A 25499-nucleotide genomic window follows, 5' to 3' on the forward strand; every position below is an offset into this window, starting at 1 on the left:
AGGTTAGCAAAGAGAGAAAAAAACTTCATCAGGAAAGTGATGCAAGGAAATTGTCAGACACTGCCAGCTAATAAGCCTTACAGTAAAAGAGGCTCAAAACATTTTGTTGCATGACTTCTTTGCATGTCTGCTTTATCCATGTATTTAATGACTGGGATATCTTGCGTTTTTATATGGTCCATGCTCAGAATGTTTACAGCAGAAACAGATAAAATTACTTGTCTTGTATATCATTGACAAACTGGTGGTGAATGCTCTGCAGTGCATAAGTGTTGGCTTCCAAGTAACAACTGCATCAGTGTGATGTTCACCTTAGGTTGGTCACAACTGGCCTTCTTCAGTCCCAAAACCATCTTGACACGTGATACAGGCATTACTGCTAATTAGTCTGCCTAAGAGGCAGAACGACAGTGTGGGCATAGCTGGCCTGTGAGTGTGTCTAAATGGCTCCAGGACTGCAGTTGACTTGCACTCTCCCAGTTTTACAGGTCATGTTGGGCATATGTGGAAGTATCCTCAGGTCTGGTCCCATCTCAAGTATGTGTTTACTATCAACTGGATGTCCTTCTGCATCAGTTAAAAACTGCAACAGGGATTGGAAGATGGGATAATTAATAGAACTCTTTGAAAAATAGAATTAAAAACTGTTTTGAGCCACTGATGCACAACTGGGGTTAGGGTAGTAGGTGGTGTTGGCAGCTGTAGATGTCATTAACTGAGCATTATCAGGCTTACCTTTCCCATACCCATGTTGTGGGTTTATTGTACTGAGTTGGTTTAGGCCTTCAAGCCTTCAATCATGAGAAGCTATCCAGAGCTGTCACCATTCCTCTTTACTCCCAGAAGAAAAGCTTTAGTATTGCTTCCTGAAGAGAAAAAGGATAAGAATCAGCTGGGAATTAAGGGCTCTGTGGTACTGTAATGTAAATGCCAGAGCAAGGGACATTAATTTAGGAAGACTTTAGGATTTAGTGGTATATAAAAGATTAGTATTGTCTACTAGCAATCTTGATTGCCTTTAGAATTGCTTGCAGCAAACCATTTTTTGTGTGATTATTTTATATGTTACAAATACACTGTATGAATCATACTTGTGAAATTTAAAAATTTAACTTGGTGGATGAAATTATCTGAAAATGGTGGTAGATTTTGAAACAATGTCTGAGTGAAAAAAAAATGACAAAATCTGGACTGTGTCTGCCAGACTAACTGAGGAGACTTACCAGGACAAGAATGTGTTATTTACCCCCATCCGACTGATGATTACTTTCTTGAAACAGTAATGATTAGTTAAACTGGTAATGCAGACTTTCCAGTTAAACATTTATACTGCATGATGAGTATAAAATGTTCCACTCCTAATACCATCTGGGGCATTATTTTGATATATATGCAGCATCTGAAATGATTGCAATACCCTTATTTGTACAGGACAGAGCTCTGAGAGTGTGTACGTATTCTGCAAGCAGCAGTGACACTGAGCTGGAGCCAGAGTATGAAACAAATTATTTTAGAACTGCAGAGGAGACTTTTGTAGAGTTAACAAAGAACAACAAACAAGGTAATTGAAAATTTGTACATGAAAATGTATATCCCTAATCTCCACTCTGACTCAGAAGCAGATAGTGTCCTTCATTGAACTTTCTGTCTCATTGTCACTTTCTAACTCCCAATCTTACTTCAGTGTAATTTACCTCTAGCTTTTTATTACTTTTTGCTTTTTATTCTATGTATGTTGCTGGTTTTTTCCTCATTTCCACAGGTTTTGCTAGCAGGGCTTAACTTGCGAGGTTTTATGCATAAGTCCCTGCAGTGTCAGTAAGAAGAAGTCTTCTGTTACATTAGTGCAAAGTTTAAAAGGTGACTATAAAGACAGCTTCCCCCCTTTTTTCTATTTTAAATTACATTAGCCATTTGAAATAACCTAATGATGAAGGCCATGTCTGTGTCAAGGTGGTGTTGGTTATGGTGCCATAGTGAAGTCTCTTTCATTGCCCTCCATGTATACGTTGCCATTTTCAAGTATCAGACCTTTTTGTGGGAGTTCATGGCAATTTGGAATTTACCAAATTCTGGTAGATAAAACTGCATTAAGTGAAGTTCTTGAGATAATAGTTCTTCTGTGTGTTTAATAACCCAGGAAATTGGTGTCTTGTCTTGGCCACCAGCTTGCTGTGCTGCAGGCCACCTCTCAGTGCAGATGTGTGCCCTCGGGGAGGGAGGACAGCCTGGCTCACACCCTTGCCTCTGCAGCCAGTGCCTTCCCTGCAGGAGATAAATTCCAGTGAGTGCAAAGGCCAGTGCCAAGGTCTCAGCACTGCTGAAGCCCTGACAGCTCCAGCAGTACTTCAGTGATTCACAGGATTTGTGGTGACCCTCTGCAGAGCAGTGAGCCTGGTGGAGCAGAGGTCAGCACCTACCCTAGATACCACAGTGATGAATTCATTAGAAGTGCCGTGGATGGCTAGATACTGTGGGGAGACACACTGTGCTCTTCAGTATCTGCTGGGAGCTGGGCTTCGGCACTTGGCATTTTCAGAGATAATCCATTTTTTGTGATTCCACCATCGATAGAGCAGAGTAGGAAGTTACGACTGTTTATTTACGTGACTCCTATAATTTGTATTTTTAATCTGTATGAAATGTTTCAAGTCATGTATCTCAGCCCATAAGCACTTCTTTTTACAGATTTTGCTTTTTACCAATTACGTTCTAAAACAAGAAAGATGTGTTTCATCAGAGGTAGATAAGCATTTTTAATGTATTGATCACAATTTGCAAAAAAAGGATTTTATCCTGTGCGAGCAGTTGTACTAAACTGCAGTAGATTCCACATTTAATGATACCTAAGCATGACTTGAAGCCACTATTTTACGTGGCAAATCATTCATTTCATGTATATGCCTAACTTTTGGGCTAACAAGACCAACATTCATAAAACAAATAGAAAAGAACATTATAAAGCATTATTGCAAGTGTATTTCTGCTATGGTCATTCCTTACAGTCAGGATTTCTGTTCTGTGCTTTATAAATGCAGTTCTCATATCTTATTAATAACAATATTACATTCTGTATTCAAAAATGTTAGCTTCTTTATGCACACAAGTGATATAACCTCAAAACATCCACATGAGGCTGAGGCAGAGGCTGCAGCAAACCAATTCATAGAGAATATTTTCATATGTATAGATAATTCAGTTCATTAGATGAAGTCCTCAAAACATTAATGAGCTTTCCCTGGCTGCACAGTTAAAATGTTGGAGTGTTTTTCATTTTCCTTTTATGAGCAGGGAACAGAAAGACTGAAAGACTTGTGTGCCCAATGCAAAGGCTATTAAAAGTCAGTAAGTTCTTCACTGATTTAATGGGCTTTGGATGAGACTCCCAGTACATTGCCCAATGTTACAGGGAAGGTCGGTAGAATAGCAGGGAATAAGCCAAATATTCCAGGTTCTTCCATTTCAACCATGAAAATGTTTTGTTTCCAGTTCCATGAAGGTTTTATCCAGATGTGATTCTGTTGGAGACACTGGAGGCAGAGGCTCTTCTAATCCTATAGGTTATATGGTAGAGTTGAAGTTTGTGTAACAAGAAGTGTGAGGAAAGAAGCTAATGATCATGTAAGCCTCCAGCTCCTGTGTGTTTTCATGAAGCTGCACTGAATTTCTATGGTTTGGTTTTGATCTTCTGAATGAGTTTTTAGCCTTGAACTTTGGAAACTGAGATTTTATTCCTAGTCTTCTTATGTAACAGTAGCATCTATAACAAATCGTAGAATCATAGAATGGTTAAGGCTGGAAGGGACCCCAAAGATCTGTTTCTTGCATTACTAGTATATTTTTATACTGCTGTGTTCATTATCTAAAAATGTAGTTAAAAGCAAAGAGTTATCAAATATAGTCAAACTGAAAGACCTGCTAAAGGGACTTAGCACATCTGTCATGGAAGGCTATTAGGAGAGGCAAATGAGAACTTAGAGCAAATAAATAAGTAGAATGATCCCCCCCCAAATAACCATCTCATCTATAATTTAAAAAGAAAGGAAATTAATTCTGGTTGTCTCATACCATCTCCTTCACCTTGAATATGAAGTATAAACAGTCTCCTGTGTATGCATTGATTGGAGAGTTAGGAGATAGTATTTTAATGCTTTGATTACATTAAATTCCAGATACTTTAGAACTGCTTAGGGACATAGTTTAGCAGTGGAATTGGCAGTGCTAGGTTAATGGTTGGCCTTGATGATCTTAAAGATCTTTTCCAACGCAAACAATTCTATGATTTGAAATACATTGAAAAATTGTAAAATTACATCACAATGTTTGTAGACTGCATTTCATCAATTAAATATGCCCTAATGATTTTATTTTAACATCTCTTACAGCTGAGCAGGAAAAACAAAATCAGAGAAAGTCATTTCTGGGGAACCCAATGTCAATCTTGGATTTATACCAGCAGAGTCTCTTTGGCCATTTTGGAGAGGATGGACCTGAACAATTAACACATTACAGCTTAATTGAGCAGCTGAGTGGAGCTTCCAGTAAAGAGAGCAAGGGCAAGCAGACCTCAAGTGTGAGTTGCTGTGATTTTTATATAACTTCTCATTTTTATTTGCGTCTTGGTTTTTCCTCAGTGCGTTGATTGACTACAAAAAAAACAGGCAGACTTGAAAAAACAGCCTGACCTGCAGAAGAGTAAAATTTAGATATTTTTCGAACAGAAGATAACATTGTGATGCTCACCTGTCACAGAATTAGATTCCAAAATTGACAAGCAGAGACAGGCTAGTGCACTCTGCCATTAAAGAGAGGTTGAAATTTAAGGCTAGGTAGAAAACACAGAATTGACCATTTAAGGCTGCTCCTTCACATATGATCAGATAATGTGTATAGCACAGCATGTAGTAAATGTTTTCAACATCTGAAGTAGAATTCCTAAAAATTCAAACTATGCTATGGAAGTCAGCCATCTCTTTTGAAATAACATGTGGTGTTAGCTCTGGGACTCCAGATTTGAGGGTTTTAAACATTATTTTGATGAAGATCAGGTCTGATCTGATTGGAGGGTCTTTATTTGCTTTCTTCCCTTACTTCATGTAAGTCCACTGGCTATTTCTGTCTCCAAAAACATCAAACCTGACATCATGCAGTCTTAACAACCCTGAAAAGCAACTTCTCAGCCTGCTCTTTTTCCTCTCTATTTTCATGCCTTCTCTCACCCTTACACGCCCTTCTCACTTGTTTCACTCCTTTGCTCTAACAAACCTGTTAGTTTGAAGATAGAGCCACCCAGCCGTAACCCACTGTCATTGTTTTGCTTCCATGTCCAGTCTCTTTCCCCAGCTCTTCTTTTTAAATAGAAGCATTTTTGTTTCTGGGTGTAGCACTCCACATATTTTTGGGGTATGTTACAGTATAAACGAAGGTGGTAGCAGAAAATAATGGATGAGCTGCTATTTTGTAGTATAATGGTGTAGTTCATAAGTGCAAAAAGAATTTTTATCTCTTCCCAGACACCAGTTTTCAGCTTCAGAAAATCACTGTGCATTGTAACTTCAGAGGTGATTAACCAAAGTTAGACTCTTACAGCTTTCAGGAATCTGGGCCAAATGTGCAGAGGGAATGTGTGGAACAAACTGGCAATGCCCCTGTTTATTCTAGCTCTTCTGGCATGAAAGTCCCACTTAACTGAATATTAAATTGATTCACCAACTTCAAAAGAAAAATCCTGACATGTATCTGCTTCATTTCTCAGTCAACCAAATTTCACTAGTACCCAGAAAATTATTCAATTTGAGTATAATTGGGTCATATTAGAAAGAACAATTTTAAAGAATATGGCTTCATAGTTGGGAAGAAGAAAAGAGGGGAAAAAAGGTAGCAGAAGAGTATTAAAAAGGATAGATGAAGGAAAACAGTTTGAGCATCCACTTAATTCCTCATCTTGAACATTTAGAAACTCATAGCTTAACTATGCAGGGGAGATGACTTATGTATGTATGCATGTATGTGTGTACATAAAAAGATATAAAAATCAGTTCTGCCATGTGAATGCCAAGGTGTTTTGCTACTAACACAGCATTTAGATTTGCTTCTACTATAGGAAAGTGTCTCAGAGTTGCATCTACTTTTAATTCATTCTTGTCCATTTCTTGTACATGACATCCCTGCAGCCTGCTCCATCAGCACCAGAACTTAAACAAAACTCATTAAACAAGCCTTAGGATGTTTGTAAAAACCCATCGTTAAATGGAAAGGCAACAGATGTAACTCAGCACTAGCATTTTTCATGCATTGTGTTGGGGGGCTTTTGAGATTACTTTTTGAGGATCTGAAACAGCTCTCAAAACAGTCTTGCCTCTCGGTGAACAGTGGAAGCTCAATAAAGCACTAGAGATTTGCCTATTAGTATTAAACTTTTCAGAATGACAAATGAGAAGCGGTAACCATGAAAAAGCAGGTTGCCCTGAACTCCTTGTTTGAACCAGCATGGCAAATGTTTCTGAGCTGTAATTTGTCCAACCCAAGAAGATTGACAGTCTGTTTAAATTAGAACTGTTTGATCTGGAACGTTACCCACAAAAAAACCCACCCAAAACTGTGGGACACCAGAAACTGAGGCACTTGTAACCAACAGCTCTAAAAAAAAAAAAAAAAAGATAAATTTTGAGGGGGGCAGAAATGCAGATTTAATGGAGAATATCTGACATTCTGAAAAAGGAAGTGCTCTGTGCTTTGAATTTCATTCCCAGATGGTCTGTGTGAAGCCTTTAAAAAACCCAAAACAACCAAGTGTCATGATGGACAGAATGAGTTTACACTGCTTGTCAAAAGAGCAGTGTGCTGTATCAGTCCCTCAGCCCAATTAAATTGGACTGTACAGCACCAGTAGGGCAGTGCCTTCAGACTGGGTGCTCTAATGAGGCATTCTGGCAGGAGGCTCTGCTAACCCAGACTTACTGTCATTTGAATTGTCTCCTTCTCACCAAACATATTTACCAGCATTAACCCCAAAGTATATAAACAACAAGTTTTACCAGGGAAAAAGTACTGCACAGAAAGAGAGTTTCAGAAGGGAAACAACCAATGAGCAAGGACTGTGAGAAAGGGACACTGTATGGGCAGTACAAGGAATCAAAAAAGGCTTTCATGCATTGCAAGCAGAAATATTTATTGTTAGATTTTCTTATCTGCCAAGTCTAAAACAGCACCCCTGTTAAATTCTCTTGGCACTAACACCAGTTTGATGTTACATTTATTTTGATGTGGGAAACATTTTGTGGAATAATGTCATCCTTTTGTGCACTGCAGAATTTCAGGCAAGAAAAACAAGTCACAATTTCAAAGAAAGGAATAAAATGCATTGAATCATGGACATAAACCTTTCATTTAAATTAATATCCATGGTGTATTTTTCTCATGTAGGATTTTGAAAGCTAGAAAATTTATTTTTATATGTACCAATGGCATTAATCTTAATTAAACAGCAACTTTTCTGATATAATAAAACTTATGCAGCACTTGATCCAAAGTTCACTGCAGCCAGCCCATGGGAGACACCAATTCAGTGAAACTTCAGTGAGGTCTGCATCAAACAGCTCTTCCTTCTCCTTTTAGCAGTAGCTGATACTGCCTTGAGCAGTTTGCTGAGGTTATGATTGCTACCATATTTTTGCAAGGAAAAAAATGCATTTCAATTAACTGCTTAGACTTTAAAAGCTCAATAATTTATTTTTGTTTTGTAAGAATTCAGAAAACAAGATACATTTCCCTCACCCAGACCCACTGCCTATCAGCTTATTTTATGATCAAATGAGAACCAACACAAGACTTTTTATTGTTTTTGTTCCCTTGGAGAAGGAAGTGAGTTGGTCAAATACTTTATTTACTGAATCATCCTTATGATCCCAGAGCATCATGAAAAATGTTTTCTTCTCTGTCATTAACCATCTGTCACATTTTTTTCTGTAATACAGCCCTTCTTGCTTTCTTTTGTTCCTATATATTACTCAATTTAAGTCACCATCAAAGCATGCCTGTATTTCAAGGCATGACTTGATGAGCACTTTAAAGAAAAGATCCTTTATGGAAGGGGTTGGTACCCAGCACTAGTTTCTAAATCTCTTGTTTTCCCTCAGTTTTGATGATATACCTGAGAAATCTGACATTTCTGTCACAATTACAATGTTAACTACATCAGCAGTTTAACCAGGGGGCTCATTTAACAAAGAAGCTTGCATGTGTGATGTGAAGTTATGGTCTTACTCAACACAGCAGAGGTTGTATGTATTGTACAAGTGGTTCTTGAAGGAGATTAAATCACTGTGTCTTGTGATTCAAATATATGTTAGAGTTTGCTGGCAAATACAGGAAAAGGAAAAATCAGAGAATTTGCTTCTGGTTTGGCTGCACATACAAATGGGACTGACATGGTGGCATTCCCAAATAAACTCAAGGTTTTTTACAGCTGAGTAAGCTGATTGGGTGTTAATGCAATATGATTGACTCACTGTGCTCACAAGCCTTCAAATGCATTGTGTTCACACAGGGAATATCTGCAAAAGGACTAGAAGCTAGAATAAGAAAGTTTAGTAATTGCACACCACATTCCATTCCAGAACATTAAGCTGATGCTATAGAGCATGTTCCAGCATTCCTGAATTACAGCAATAGTTAAAGCAGCCTAGACACCTCTGCAGGCTACACTAAGCAAAAGGTAGAGGAAAATAAAGGCATGAGCTGCTTCTGCTTGCATCTTGCCTCCTGCAGGGATCAGTGAGTGTGGAGCTAGGGTATGAATTAGCAGCACACAGGGCACTTTGCACTGTTGCCTATTTAAACAGCTCTTGGAGGACATGCCAGCAATGTTTATATGCCTGATTTAGGTTCTGTGAGTCACTTTCTGAAGGTGCCTTATTCTCTCTGATAGAGAAGAGCTTTTAGGCTCTTAAAAGGAGCCCCTTTTAAAAGACACAATATTCCAATGTCTGAAGTGGTTCCAGGGAGGCCATGTGAGCACTGCTTTTGCACAAAACTTAACTTTTTTCAGATTATCAGACATGCTTAGGAAGGGATTCTTCTTATCACATGTGGAAAAGGCTAAGATAATTATTTGGGTCCAATTAGCTGTTGGGAAGATCTGCATCCTAAGATTTGAAGTGGGAAGGAGGTATTGACCTGTGGAACTATTTGCTCCTCTGCCTTGACCAGAGAAAGGGAACCTATGTAGGTGGGCTTTCAACTCAAAGCTAGCAAGATGAACATCGCCCCAAGCTTTCCTCTGTGGGGAACTAGTAAAAGGCAGCTATTTTAGCTAAGGTTTGTATTTTGGAGAGTGAAACTGTATCTCAGTGCATCCTCAGGTCAGCACTAAATAATTAACTTGCTTATACTTTCATAGTAAGAAGAGTTCCTGCAGCTGGGGCAGCACTGGGCAGTGAGTTGCTTGGATCTCAGTTTCATTGTCTGTAAATTGGGGACAGCAATACATATCTCATGTTACAGAAAGAAAACAGCAAATGCTCTAGGTGATCTAGGTGTTGCTTGTTTTGTACAATGTGTGTGTTACTCCAGATATAGAATTTTAAGCAACTTTTACAAATTATTATACTAGAAAGTAATAGAAGATGGAGGGAGGTCCCTTGTCAGTAGGAGAAAGTATCTAGATGAGCTGGGTCCAACCCAGGAATTAGCTGATTATGGATTTCTGTCTACTGATTGTATAATTCAGCTACTGTGTGCCAAGCACGGAAATCCTGCTTCCTCTTTCCTATTTTCCTTGCCAGGCTTAAGACAGGGGAAGATGAGATGAGGAGGGAATCAGTTATATTTCCTTTCCTAGCCCTAACAAAACTAAGATGTTAAGAAAGATAGTACTGTTGTACCATTTGTACAAAATAAGTCTGCAAATTCATCCACCTTGCTTTTATATTTTAGAATCAATGCTTTTCTTTCAGGTAAAGAATTAGTATATGAAATCATTGCATGTCTTTGGGGAGCTGGTTTATTAATGTAAACTTTAGGTGATCCCAGCCTAGAACCACACATTCCAATTCAGTAAGGACCAGCTATGCATTCATCCTCTCTGACACAGAAACTGAAAATAACGTTTACCATATTGGTGCTTTTGTATTAGATCTTCAAAACTCAGATCGTGTGAGCACAGGGTGTGTGTAGAAGATCCAGAAGCAATTTTTAAAAGTGCAGTGTCAGAAAAGGGAAAGTAAACTTCCCAAGAGACTTGTATGTCCATCTAGGACTCAGCACCTCTGTTTTGAAAGCAGAGCAAACTACCTTCCCCACAGATGCAGAGCGTGTGCTGAGCACTGTCCTCACATGGGCTCAGACCCAAGGCAGAAGACTCACTGTGGTGTAAAGCCACATGGGTCAGGGTACAATCCAGCCATGGCAGCCCTGAAGTGGCCCAGCCAGAGCTAGGCTGTCCCCAGGGTCACTTGCCTCGTCCTTGCTGGCTCAGAGCTGCCCTGGGCCTCTGCCTCTGCAGCTGGTGCTGCCGGGCAAGGTCCTGTCTGTCTGCCTGCCTGCCTGTCTGTCTGTCTGTCTGTCTGTCTGTCTGTCTGTCTGTCTGTCTGTCTGTCTGTCTGTCTGTCTGTCTGTCTGTCTGTCTGTCTGTCTGTCTGTCTGTCTGTCTGTCTGTCTGTCTGTCTGTCTGTCTGTCTGTCTGTCTGTCTGTCTGCCACCACCACAGGGAGTTACTGAGAGGCTTTGCTGGGCATGGACTACACTACTGACATAGCCACTCTCTGCACTGCAGCCCTCACGCTCCTTAAACATGGTCTGTCTGCATGGAGGTCTTTAAACTACACATTTCCATTTCTCAGAATTGTCTCAATAGAATTTACCCACCGACAGGTTTGGATTTGCAAGACTCCCTTTCTACTTAATCAGAGGCTTTGGGTTCTCAGATGAATGATGAAATACTTGTTCCGTCAAAGCAAAGACTGAGTAATTACCCCAGTTGATGTAAGAGCTATTGTCAAGGGAATTTTACAGGAGAATTTGACAACGTAAGTGACAAAAACCACAGGAGCATGGTCTGATAGGAAAACAGATTTTACCATACCTCCCATGGGAGTAGTACAGAATTAAAAATATTTTGTCTAGCCTCAATTCTGATTCAACTCACTTGAGGAAATGTGAAATTAGAAATATGCTAGGATGTCTCCAAACATCAACAAATCCCACATCTCTGCATGGTTTCTTGCCTTCCATAGGGCAGGTTCACATTCCGAGATCTGCTACCAAGCCTTATATTCCTAATCAGGACCCACTGTTTCTAGTGTCTTGCCATCAAAGTTGCCTCCAAAAAGTAAAGTGAAGAGACAGCAAAACAAGCAATTTGAAGACTGCTAGGCAGTCTCCTGGGACCAAAGTCTCACTTGACATGTATCACTTTAAAATAAATGTTGTGTGGTGTGGAAGAACATTCTCACAGTTAGCCTGAGGAACTAGCTTGGCAACAATAAAAAGCTGCAGTTATACAGGCACTCGTTCCTCTCCCTGTGCCTTCCAGGTGAAACAACTGAGGCTTCTTAGACTGCTGGAGAGTTTTAGTGAAAAAATCATACAATGGAGAGTGGCTCAGCAAGGAGGATGATGACATCCTCCCTAACTTTTTAAAGTTTTTGAAAGGCTCTGGCAAGGCAAAACAACATTTGGAAGGCAGAGTCCGCCAGATAAAATAACTTTTTTAATGGCATGTGATTGATATTTTTAGGAAAAACATATGCTAAAAAAAACACTGGAGGCTGTTATCTGCTGATACAGTTCTGCTTCTAACACTGATGGACTCAGGAGTTTTAGTACTGTGCCACCAAATCCCATTTTGACTAGCTCTCCAACTGATGTAAAAGTTCTCCCTATTTTATGTTTGGTTAGTGTATTAATGGGGATGGGTAGGGGCTGACAGTTTATGTCTTTCAGCACAGAGATTTCGAAGCATATTTAGATATTGGTGAGGGACAGAAAGACTTTGGAGTAGTACAGCAGGCTGTGTGGCATTTAAAACACATGGTGTGCAGGGCAAGCAGGGAGAGTAGTTTGGATCTGAGTCTGAGAGAAGAGGTGGAGGAAGTGAAAAGCGTAGCTATGGGAGGGAAGTTAAGGACTTGGAGCATCACTGGCATGTAGGTGCAGTTCGAGTGCCTATGGCACAGTGTCAGGGAATGCTAGATCCCCAAGTAACTCACAGCACCGAGTGAAGTGTGGTTTGTTGAGTGCCAGATGCAGATGTGTGGGATTGTCTGATTGTAGGTGACACTGAGCTGTGCTGTTGGCACTGCTGGGGTGTTGTGCTCACTGAATAGAGAACCCCGTGGGCACAGTAAGGAGGGAAGAACTTGGCCCTTTTTTAGTGGAAAAGCTTGACCACCAGAGCAGAAACCCCAAATCCCACCATCTCAGCAAGTAATTTCAAATTACAGAGAGAACCTTGTCTTTTCAGCCTGTGGGAGCTGCATAACCACATTACACACTGGCCCTGATACCGCAAAAAGTCCTGCAGCTCATTTGCTGGAGTCCCCAGAGGGAAGGTCCAAAACTGCTCGCGTACAAATGCCCAGAGCAACAGGGAGCTGTAGAGAGCTAATTTACAGTGAGCCTGCTTGGGCACAGCATTAGCACAGCTCTCTACAGCCTGGTTAGTCCAGGCCACTTCTCAGGAGGGCTGAGTAGCTGCAATAAGCAGGGTGTTGATAAGACCCCGCTGCATTTGGCCCCAGCCCACCCAGCTTGCCCACACTGCACTGTGCCTTGCAGATACACCCCGAGCACTGTTTTGTCTATTTGCCTATATAACTGAAGATTATGTAAGGATTTAATAGACACTGTGGCTCTTAGGCATAAGTAAGTAGATCCTTTAGTCTAATAAGAACCAAAAGTATATCTTGAATAAAAGTATCATTTGCTAGTCATTTCCCTGAGTGGAAAAATTTCAGAGCTGCTTTTCAAAGGTTTGACAGATGGAGCTGCTGTGATTTGCAGCATGGCCCAAAGTGCACTAATGTTTCTGCCATTTGTAACCAGACACTCTTCAGGCCTCCATCCTCAGAAAGAAAGCTTTAGGCTTCATTTCTCTCTGTGTTGAATTGGAATATTGTAATAATAATGTATGCCAAAATGGAATTCAGGGCACATTAACAGCAACAAATGATAAATATTAGCAAGCTTGTGAGATAGTGTAATTGTTGTAATGGTAGAAATTATATTAGTAATAAAAGCAAAAGCTAAACAATAAATTGGATACAGTAAACATTGGATTGACTCAATCAAGATAAGAGCAGTAGGGCAGAGAGGTATGCAGTGAGCTGTTTGTTTTCGGAAGCTGGAAAATATTTTGACTCCAAGAGGAGCATCTGATTAGCAGAGTTAAATGAGATGAATAATGCTGTAATATTTTTGTGAATTGTTTTTTCAGCTGAAACTTGCCTTCCCCATCTATAACAGGTGTTTTACATAAAGCACTCAAATATCATGCAGGGAAGTGTAGGAAATGAGAGTTCTGTTCTGAGCAGAATCCACGAGGAGTAACTTACACAGCTGATGTTAGCAGGAACTGTGGCAGTATACTGAAAATATGCTAGCAAACTATTTCTTTTTTTAAGAAGATCCTTTTTCTTTTCATATGTACACAGACAGCAATATCCTAATCAACATACTCTTTGAAAAGAAGGTATACTTTATTTTGGCAAAAATTATATTGAGATAATTTGTAGGTGTTTGTAGTTTGTTCCACAAGCTGTTTTCATCTTCCAAAAGTTATTCACATTTTATTTAAATGACAAGTTACACTGGATTTTGTGCAATGTGACACACAGATTGTCTAAGTCCTTAAGAAAAGTCTTGGCTAAATATTTTTGTGAACTCAAACCCTCTACTTTATAGAGAGACCCAAGGAGAAATATTTTATTTCTTAATGTATTTTTAGGCCATGGCACATTAATTCCAGGCATTGTGCAGAATCCATATTATTTTAATGAAAAGTATAATCTGCATTTGGCAGGAGAAACAAGCAGATTTAGCAGACTTATTAGCAATAAGTGACACAGGGAGGTTTGGGAAGTTTGGAAGATCTAGCCTTGTAATTTAAATGTCTCATTGTCTTTCACAAAGGCTAAGAAGAGTGATAGAAGTTTTCATAGCACATGTCAGAGTCCTCCCAGCCTGAACTGCCCATCAATCCACCAATAACTGAGACACTTCCTGATAGCTCCGCTCCCATTAGTGCCACCTTCTCTGGGTTGCTCCATTCTGTGCCTGATCATTAATAAAGGTCACTAAAACTTTTACGTACTGTGAAAAGCTGTAGCCTTAAGAACTTCCCTTAATTACTCTAGTGCTACTCTCAGCAAATAAAACCCCAAGTGATTATTTGAAGAGTGATCTGAATGATGGCCAGTCAAACATTTAAAAGTGATATTTTCTGACATCCTATTACATATGCACCCATGCTGTGCATTACTGGATGCTCTGCAAACATAGTGTGAAGCAAGACCTCAGATGGATTTGGGTGGATGAAGAGTAAAGCAGAAGTGGGCAGAAATGAAGAAATTAAATGTGAATATCTTATACTGCTGAGCTTTATAAAATCAAAATGTTAAACACGCAGTGGTAGTCTATGGTATATAACAGGAGTGTCTTCACCAAGACACTGTATCTGCAGAAAAGTTAGCAAATTGGGAAATTTGTTGGTAACACATGACTAAGATGCAAAGCAGATTTGAAATGTAAAAGCTTTTCAGACAATGCCTGAAACTGAGGAACAGAAGTAGCTAAGCAGTTCCACACACTTCCTGATCACTGCTGCAAGAAATATTTTGTCCTGCATTGCTTTGTTTGTGGCCCCTAATCAGTAAAAATGTAGGCCACTGTTTGCAAGCTTCATTTTCTGGTGGTTGTGCCTAAATTCATATTTAGACACTTCAGCTGCCCAGTTTTCAAAGGTGCTAGAAATCTGCAGCTTTTGCAGATGTCTCCGTCAGATTGATGTCTTTGCATCCTGTGAAAATCCTGGTGTTTATATAGGTGCTCAAAAATTGGTTTAGACATTCTCCTTTTATCTGGCAGAATTTTAATCTGTAGCACCCTCCTTCTGTATGTTGGCTCTGTGGGCGATGTCATGGAATCTCTCCAGGCATCTTACCCTGAGTTAAAAGGAAGGGCAAATGCTGTACATTTTTAATCTGGTCCCAGAATGTTGCAAATAAGATCATACAATAATGAACCTGCTTGTACTGTTAAACAAATTTTTTAATTGCATTTTCCACATCATTTGAGTATGAGCATCTGGAAAATGCTAAAACTATCTTATCTGTAATTTTAATATTTTAATATTTTTGAAAGATCATGCTCTCTTACTATGTTTCTGAGAACCACTATAACAAGCCAGGGTACCAGTGAGTTTAACATTTATAATACAGCATTTCTATAAATAAAATCCATTGTAAAAAGATGGAATCTGCATTATGACATCATCAGTAGCACAGTGATGAAAACAGGCAGCAGAACAAGCTAAAAAGCACCAGTCACCATCTAAAAAAGCTGCATAATGTGAGGAGCTGTAGCTTTTCTGCTAAGTGTTAAAGACTAAATAGTGTTTGGACATTCCATTAGTTCATGGTAGTTTCATCCCTTATAGTGGTGATACCAGAAGATGAAGTGTCAGGCTATGCAGGAATTTTAGGTATGAAGACATTTACCTTCTTGTCTTGTTCTACATAGTAAATACTGTTGGGTTTTTCCTCATGCTACATAAAAACCCACTTGGTTGTTCAATGACTAGGTTCTCTGTTTGTTGATGGCACTCACTAGTGTTACATGCACTGCATTTAGCTCAGCAGTGTCCTGTCCCTGAGAAAATATATGGGAACTCAGATGATGTCCACCACTGCCAAAAACTGTGACACCAAGTACGGGATGCTCTGAACTTGGGATTTGAGGTGGCTCAAGACATTCTTGTAAGAAATAGGGCTTCTTTTGCCTTATGTCCTGTTCGTCCAGAAGGTTGTAAGGCATCTGAATGTCAAAGACTTTAAGGATCCAAATTTATGAGAGCTATACAGCTGTCTATACAATTTGCTATTGTGTAGATAATTACAACACGTTTACTCAGGGGCAGAATCTGTGCCATGTCCATAGGCCCTAGGACAGAAGGTGTGAGCAGAAACATCTCCATAATCTCTGAATAGCAAAGAACTCCTCAGCTTTCACACAGGCCAGTCCACTAGAAACAAAATCACAGACAAGTCCAATTGATCCATCAGTCTGGCTTGCTGTTGCTTGTGGCACTAGCATTTGCTAACTTGTGCTAAGCCAATTTTGTGAGACTGTTGGGAGTTTGACAAACCTATTTCAGATTGTATTTTGGAAGAATCCGCACAGCGGAACTGGTCATGTTCTGTTCATTGCAGCAGATGGTATCCCATTTGGTGTTTGTTAGCTTTGTTTGCAGCTCAATATTTTGTTTCTAGGGGAACTCAGTAAGTTAAATAATTTATCTCTCTAATGCATCAAGAGTCTGATCCAAAGTCTACTGAAGTCAGTGCAAAACATGTGATTAACTACGACGTACACTGGATAAAATGCCAAGTCCTGTATGTTGAAGAGCATTTCAGATGCTCTCTAGTGAGGGGAATAAAACAGGCCTTTGTCTTTCCACAGAGAATTGTTTGCCTGGAAAGAAAAAATAAATATTCCAAAAGGCTTAACGGTTAAGAGTGCATGACTGTAGAGATCAGGGTGACATTCTGGCTGACTGTCCAAATTGCTAAACTTCTCTGGCTATTCAAGTCCCCATTCTTAAATGAAGAATATAAATAATACCTTCCAGCTGCATTTGGAATAGAATCCAGTAGCGTTAGCAGGCGGCTTTGAGGGCTTTGAAGGTTCCACAGCAGCTAAACAAATAATCATTATCACTTTATATTTGCATCAAGCATTCTTACTTGCACCACAAGGACCAACCACGAACACATCACCCCTCTGATGAGGAATTTTGGGAATGTCGGAAGCAAATTCACACACTGACCCTGCAAAGACTTTAGCTTGAGCAGAACTTTACTGCCTCCTGCTGCCCTGTTGTCCCCACAGGACTCCCAACAGTGTCTGAACAAAGAGGATATTTTTTTTCCATTCCTACATTTGAATCCTGAATCATCTAAAATACCAAAGAAATCGGCACTTTAAAGTTTGGTTTTTTTATTCCAGTGAATATCAAATGCTTGTTCATTTTCAACAACACAAATCAAATTATTTATTTGCCTGAGAACTGCTTTATTCTGTATTTTTATCCAAGTTTCCTGTTCGTAAACTTCAGTAATTAAAAAAAAAAGATGTGGATATTTGCTCTACAGTGTGTCTGCATGAATTCCAGTTGTATTTTAGTCCTCCTAGTGGCCTATTACATTAGCAATATTACAGTCTTTATTTAGGCATAGAAACATGTTCCATACTGCCAGTACCTCACAACAGTTTGCAGTGTTAATACTGCAGTGACACTTCTGTATTGCTAAGGGCAATAAATCTTCTAAAGCATTTGTCCAACAGATCCATTCATTTGTCTGGCTATCGCTTCACATACACATTTTTTTACTTATACACAAATTTTAGCAAAATAAATTAAATTCTTCTGTCACAGCAGAGGGCTCACAGTGGGAACAGGAGCCTCTCCCAGTTCCTCACACCAAATTCCTTCTATGATCATTCCCAACAAAGGTTTTCTCACAGGAAGTAGGGGGTCAGACCCCACAGAACTGGGGCTCCCAATACATATTTTCACTGTGCCTTCTTTCTCTGAAAAAGCCTTCAAAGCCTTGACAAAGTAACACCTCATATTCTAAGCCCAGGTGGACTCAGCCTTTTGGGTCCTGATAGCTACCTTGCTGGTATCCAGGGAAGGCCAAGACAGAGAGGCAAAGGTCTGTCCAGCACACTTGTCCTTGGCTCCTTTCTGTTTCAAGGCTGTGCCCCTCACAGCAAGTGTGCAACCACTAGTGCCTCCTACCAGATCCAGGTGAGACACGTGTGTGTGCCTGGCTAAACCACAAAGCATAGGGTTAGACTACAGGATAGAGGTTCTCGTGATCAGAAACAGATCTATCTAAAAGAAGAAGCAAACAAATCTAAACCCATAAATTAGCTAAAACTCCCCTCGGATCACAGCCAAATGATATGTGTGTTAATCAAAATGCATACCACTGATTTAATTGGGTGAGGAGGCAAGTTGAACACTTCATAAATCTCCTGATTGTGGGAACTTCCAGCTCCATCTCCAGTACTATTGGTGCCCAGCGTTACTCTGCTCAATTCACAGTGGTTTTTTTTGATCATCCTTTAAAGCTGGGCAAGGGGATATAATCTACAATCTGCATTTATTACCTGAATTGTCTATTCCCTGCATGTAGCCCTGTCATTTCCCTTTGGATTAATCTACACAAACACTGAGTCACAGCCCAGGACTGAATCCTTGCCTTGTCTGGTAAACATGAGATTAGTTGCAATGTCTTTTTAAAATCAAGATATATATTAGTCCACTGACTGAATTATTAAGTCTAATCATAGCCTGTTTCTGTCCTCAGTGTTGTCTCCATCAACACAAGCATACTGCTTTGTCCTGGTAACCAGCAACTCTGACAGATGTCCCAAATGACACAGGCTTTCTCAGGTACCAGGCTTACTGCAGTATTTGAACATACACCAGTAACTCCGTAAATCAAATAAGGCCTGTTCCTTGACCCTGGTCTTGATGAGGCAAGTGAGAGGGCTGAGTGAGGCAGCACAGTTGTTGTTTCTGATGGGTTCAGGCAGGATGTCTTCACAGTTCTGCCTGTGTACAAAGTAGGCTTTCTCAGTGTGAAGGGGTGGAACCAGCAGTGGCAGTGGTCAAACAAAATGATGAGGTGAGAGTTGGAAAGGAAACAAAGAGGACATTACCTGGCTCCATTGCTCTTTTGGTACCAGTTGTATGTCTGTGGGATAGGGACCCCACAGGTATCACAGCAGTGGAGTAACACATCAAAGGTCAAGAAGAAAATGTTTGCAACATGGGTAACTTTGAAATGAGGCCTTGCAAATCCACACAACCAAGACCCCTGCTCAGCTGGTTGCTGAGGTACCTTACTTGCCTCAGATCAAATCACCATCCTTCCCAGTTCCACCAGTTTTTGACACACTTCATCCTTCCTTGTATAAGTGGTTCTTGCTCTCCTCATGGGTTATGCCAATCCTGTCATGTGCAGTGATCTTTGTTCCTTTGTTTTCTCTGTTTATTCCCTTGTTCAGCAGATCTTTCTATGGTTCTTTTTCAGCTTTTAGAGGAGGTGCCCGGGGTGCAGCTGTAACACCTCCTTGCAGTGGACTTGTGTGAGAACAAACACAGGCTTGGGGCACTGAATGATTTCCTGATGGTGCAGGAGGAGGTGGCTGGCACTGCCTTCCTCCTCAGCACCTGCAGTGGGGAAGCCACACAAGCAGACACCTGCAGCTCCCCAGGGGATCTGTGAGCCAGGCCAGTGGGCCTGGTAACAAACACGTCCTCAAGCTAAAAACCAGGCATTACTCTCGCAGTTTTTAAATTACATTCTTTACTTTATTATCTTCCAACCGTTTTGGGTTTGTTTGTTTTTTTTTAATTCTTGATTAATTTTCAGTTGGCTATTTAATACAGCATTTGGTTAACTAATTCAAGAAGCTGTTGATAATTATTGCCTTACTATAAAATCATCTTAATAGAAGGTTGGTTGGGGGGGGTGGTGGTCTTTTTTTGTTTTCTTTCCAGTAGAATAACAAGTTACTTTATCATTCAAACAAGGCTTACTTCCTGCTGTTTTCAGTAAGATTTTTAATAAATATGTAAATTTTTAAATTAATTTACTGCATATGTTTGGCAGCATGATTCTTGAACTGACAAAAGTTTGATGGATTGTAAAATTATCCTCCGTAAAAATCATCAGTCATAGTAAACAGAATCTATCAACCTCTGCTAATTTTACAGCTTTTTCTTCATCTTATCTTCTGTTGGGAACTCACTTAAAATTTATTATAAAATAGTATATTTCTAGAAACTTCATTCATTCATAGATTAATTAGATTTTAGCTTAATATCCCATCATGGTATAGGACATGAGCCAACAGTGTTTTCCAGTTGTTACCGAACCACAGTAGAAAATCCTTGATTGCTGTTCCCATGTGGTTTAACCACCAAGACTAATCACTAATCAAATTCAAATGACATAAAATGGAACATCTTTCATAGCATTTATTTTCTAGCTGACTTATACTATGGGCTGTTTATTGACACAACTTGCTATACTGAAATGAACTACAAATTACAAGACAGGATTTCTCCTACTTTAATTTGATTCTGCAGTCTATATCTGCAACTCTTGCTTAAATTTTTGTTCACGTTATGCCTGTGTCCCTCAAAATATTCTGCTCTACAGCAAAGATAAATTCTTTGCATAAATTTAAAAAGTGCATGTAAATAACTGTGCTGTTAGGTAGGACTTGGTGGTTGATGAACTTACACCTAAGTTTCCATTCTGCAGGTCATGCTTTGCGTGAATCTGTACTGAAAACTAAGCAGATCATTAGGTCAGCTGAAGAGGTGGCAAGTGCAGTCATGAAACCAGCATCATTATTTGCATCTGTCCTGGCCCAGTTTTCTTCTGATTACAAAGCAACTTTTGTAGTCTCATTGCACCAGGTGAGAAAAAAGTAGTTCAGGCTGCACCAGGTTTCCTGGGAAGGCAACCTGGGCTACTGCCTCTTCCTCTGCTGCATCCAGGAGGACTTGCCAGTGCAAGATGGGACACAGTTGCCCAGCTGCATCCCCTAACCTTGCTTAGAGGGTTAAAGGAGGGCACACCTGTTGGATTTCATTAGTGCCTTCCAGAGGCCAGCTGTCACAGAAGGGGAGGGAAGGGCAACAGGTTTTGGTTAGCAGTAAAAAAACTCTGATATGTGGAGAGTTGATTAAAGCCTGGAGTGGAAGGGAAAATTACAACTTCAGGCTCCTAAAATAAACTATTTTGTTGGGGTAGGGCTTAAGTATGCTAATTCAGGGTTTTTTTGAAGAGTAAAGAAAATCCTGCTTCCAAATGTGAAAATTACCACCTTTGTATTTCTGCTTGGTGAGAGCTTGCCAGAAGGATCTTTTTGTTATGTGTGCACTGTGCACACGAACATGGAGGCTCCCTCTGTGGTGTCTGAATGTGCAGCCATGCAGAGGTGAACTGATGAGTCTGGAAAGATTGTTTGTTTCTTCCTAACTGTCCTCCTCAGAAGCTAAAAATGAGAAAACTATTTGCTGTGGAGCTCACTCCTTTGTTTAAATGGCCTTTATGAATCATCTTGAAAACTTGTAAGGGACGTTTCCTTTCTTTCCTCTGCCGGCTTTCCAGCAGAGATTTGTCCTCTTTGAACTCCCCTGCAGGCAGCACAGCCCTCTTAGTGCATACAACATGCCATGTTTTCATAGCTGGGAGAATTATTTCTACATGGTTCCTTCATACTGCTGATTTGCTCTTAATGCTGCCACATAATATTGCTCCTTCTCTACCTTCTGCTTCTGTCTTTCTGCCCTTAGGTCCGCTGAGGTGCTTTGGGTAGTCACAGGTTAACCTGAAGTGAATCTAGTCCAGTACTCAAAAGAGAGGATTACTAGTGTGGAAAATCATTACCCACTGCCAATTACCATTTGCAGTGCAGTCTTGAAGTACAGTTCCATTTGCCATCAGTGTGCTGGGTGACTGATGTACAGACATTACAGGCCAGGAACTCGGACATCACTAGAGAGTGAGAGGATAAGTGTCTTTGTAATTACCAAAATAAATAGTCTTGTTCAAAAAAGCCAAAGGTGGAAGATGAAGACAGGTAAGAACACAGCTAATACTTAGAAACAGTAGTGTGAGAATAGTTCAGGCATACAGAAGAATGACCCTGATGACTGCCTATGTCAGTGAGATCATATGGTGTATGATCCTACATTTACTGAGTTGGAGGAATTTGTTGCTGTAATCTAATGTGAGGTAGAATCTGGCTCTTTAAGAACTGCATTTTGTATTGGATTTTAAAAAAATCTATCTTGAACTATACTTGTTTTCCCTTCTTGATTCAATTCTGACTAAGTATCCCAATTAAAAAAAAAAAGTACTTTGCACCTCTAACCTGGGATAAAATTGTAGCCTTTTTTTTATAGAGCCCCTTTATGGAAACAGTCAGTCCTAGTTTCATCAAGGTAAAGACAACTACTTTAATTCAGTAGGACAAACCTCTCTATGGTTAAATGCTGTGTGGTGAAATACAGTCTGATGAAGACTGAAACAGTGAAATTAACTTAGGACTCTGTAGTTCTAGGACCATTTGCTAGGTTATCACTGGCAACATAGCCCTCACCATAATTCTGTCAACGGATAGTATTTCACTTCAGATTATTTGTGTTCAATAACTTTGCCTGCAATCTTATCTTCCAGTATGAATTTTTTTTCAGTATGATTTTTTTTTCCATCACTAGAAAACCAGAACAATTTTGTTATTTAACTCCTTCTACTAGTAAAGCTAAAAGGATCTCTGAAGAGGGAAGTGTATCCTATGCATGTCTTGTTCATTTTCAGTCTATCAGGTTCTAAAAGCGAAGTATCAACTTCCTTTGTCACCATGGATATTTCTTCCTTAATACCTTGTGATGAGCCTCTGATTGCAGTAAGTGTTGCTTTTAGTGGGTAGACTCTCTCTGTGAGAAGCAAAATTGGTGATGCCACCAGTGGGAACAGAGTGAAGCTCTGCTCAACCTTCTGGAGAAAGCACTGCTGGTTAATAGCTTTTATTTTTAATAACTCCTCTCAACACACTTGACTGAGCACCTATATTGTGACCATTTTCCAAGGTATTGCCACTTAGAATGATAGTTTCTCATTCTGTCTTAAACAAACTTTGTCCACACATAGTTAATGGATCTAGTGGCTATTCTGAGGCACTATGAGAAAACAGCCAGATTTGTGGCATTCATTTTGTAACTGAGCAGAAGGTAACAAAGCTAGATCTGCCTGACCTGGGAACTGTGTGAACTGGGACCTGGACATTGTTTTATTACATCATGCAAAAGTTCAGAGAGGGTTGCTGTATACCTAATCAGGTCAAACAGTCTTCTTGTATCAGTAAAATGATAATACACTTTGTAAATTACGAGGATGAAATTCTTACATTAGAACACTGAATGTACCTACTCTTCTCATCATTTGATGAAAACTCTGCTTTTGAAAGCTTAAGGGTCAATTCACTAAACTATCTTTTATCTCCTAAACCACACAAGAATTCAAGCTATAGACAATATGTCTCAACTCCTCAGTAACCTATTCATTAAGCTGTTTTATCCAGATCTGCAGTTATGAATCATGCAGAGTTCATCCTAATCAGCTTTATTTCTTTAAGATCATTTACTTACACTTCAGGATCATCAGAAATGCTGTCCTGGTGATACTAAAATATATTACTAGATTGTTATACTCTGAAATACAGTAGGCAAGCTTTGGTTAGGTTGTCTTTGTTACTTTACCCATCATGCCATGAGGGGATGATACATACTCATGTATAGATGGCTTTCCTGTGAACTTCTGGACAGACTAACTTTAAAAGTACTTCATGTCAATGCATTTTTTCCCAAGAAAAGAAATTGGCACTTATTATTTATTTTGAAAATACGATGGTATGTTTTTGAGAATGTCATTGCTACAGCAGAATAATTGTGGGATCTCTGGTCATATAGAAAAAAGAAAAGTGATTCATTATCTCAAAAATTGTTTTACTGTCAGTCCAGAAAAGAGGTAACAGCTTCTGACGATATACAAGGGAGAGCAAGGCTTATCTTAGTATTTAAGGTTATGCTTTAAAGAGAAAGAAGTTCAAACATCACATTTTTAGCTCGGCTGTAATGCAGCAGAGGTCATGCAGTTACAGCTGTCACCTTTGTAGTTTCCTGTATGTGACTGTACAACTGCTTTCACTGCAGTGTTTAGGTGCCCACCTGATGTTAAGTGAGATCTGAAGATTGTTCACTTTCCAGAGTCCACCATTGCATTCTGTCCTGGCCAACTGATAGAAAGCTACTCCTGAAAAAGCTCAAAATCAGCCCTTTTCAGGTTTACTTTGAACATATGCAGACAAAGTAATTAATAATTTTAAAAAGGCAGAAATCTAGAAACTATTTTCCTTCACAAGAAAGTTTTAAATAATAGCTAAAAACTAAAAAGTGAACATATTTTGTATCTCCTATTAGAGATCAAGTCTGAAATGAAAGACCTTGAGTTATACAATTAAGTATTGATTTTATTGATCTATATTTAATTCTCATAGCAATGTAGTTGTTTTTACCCAATAGTGTTTTGCAGTTATACTTCACTTGATGCAATGCCCTTCTTGCTTTTGTGTTAATCTAAAAGCTAAATTGCCCAGTGCATGAGAGACATAAATAAAGTTCATTTTATTCTTGTGTGTAAGTGATTCCAAGCCCTTTAAAGTGCTGGTTAACTAAACTTAGGCAGCTGGAAAATACATTTATCTTGCAGAATTGTGCATTGCTAATACTGGGCTCTGGCATGCCCAGGCAGTCAGAGCTTCTGCATATCACCATATAGAAGAAATGGACTTGCTGTTTCATTCCTTTCTGCATGCCAGCTATGGGGTCCTTTCTACCTACGGACCAGCCCATCCTGCCCTGCTCCTTCCTATCAGACCTGCAGAGTTTTTGTGCCATTCAGAGCAGCTACGGGTGTGACTGGGCCTTCATCACGTGCTGCTGAAAATGCCTTCCACCCACATGTAACCTCTCATTTGTAAGGTTTAAAAAAAATCTAATTTGATGTATTACTGTAAAAATAACACCTATTTATAATGTATCAGTGTAACTGCAGGGTAGTTTTGTTTTCCTAATTTGCTGTGCTTGAAGTGACATGCCAGATTTTATTATATCACTAATGGGTTTTTAGTTATTCCCTTTAGGATGTTGCCAAGAAGGAAACATTATTCTGATTCATGACTCATGAGTTTATTTCAAAGGGATGTAACTCATGATGAATGTCTGTATTATGTCAGATGGAGTTTCTCCCCTTCTGACGAGTCACTGCTCTCAGATGGGATGAAGCACCCCACACTGACTAGCTCAGAAATGCCAGTGAGGGGAAGCTCTCCACTGACATGGACTAGATTAACAGATGCTCCCTATACCTTAAGGCTATCATAGTATGGATTTTCCATGCAAAAATATTGTTAGTGTAAGTAAAACAAGCTATACAGTGATCTGCTTTAGGATGATGGGCCACAGCTTTTTTAGGTCCTGTGAAAACCCCAGTCCTTTTCCACATTGAGCCTTTTTTCTTTGCTTAGGACAAAATCTGTGGCTATATCTTTTTATCTTTTCACTTGAGTTAATACTTAGGAAAACATACAGTGACCACACCAAATACAGCAGATCCCTTTTATATTAATGG

The 25499-nt window shown here is 39.6% G+C and overlaps 1 protein-coding gene across 1 annotated transcript in view; it reads left to right on the top strand.

The window, feature by feature from the left end:
• NCKAP5 (NCK-associated protein 5) overlaps nucleotides 1-11617 on the top strand; it is a 337214-nt gene extending 325597 nt beyond the window's left edge. Inside the window, exons 18-20 of the mRNA XM_010000398.1 lie at nucleotides 1432-1561; nucleotides 4386-4573; nucleotides 11534-11617. Coding sequence (XP_009998700.1) covers nucleotides 1432-1561; nucleotides 4386-4573; nucleotides 11534-11617 — 402 coding nt within the window. The remainder of the gene's footprint in view (nucleotides 1-1431; nucleotides 1562-4385; nucleotides 4574-11533) is intronic.
• Nucleotides 11618-25499: the final 13882 nt, after the last annotated feature.

This window comes from Chaetura pelagica, unplaced genomic scaffold (assembly GCF_000747805.2).
Source record: "Chaetura pelagica isolate M959 unplaced genomic scaffold, ChaPel_1.0 scaffold386, whole genome shotgun sequence".
Lineage (NCBI taxonomy): Eukaryota > Metazoa > Chordata > Aves > Apodiformes > Apodidae > Chaetura > Chaetura pelagica.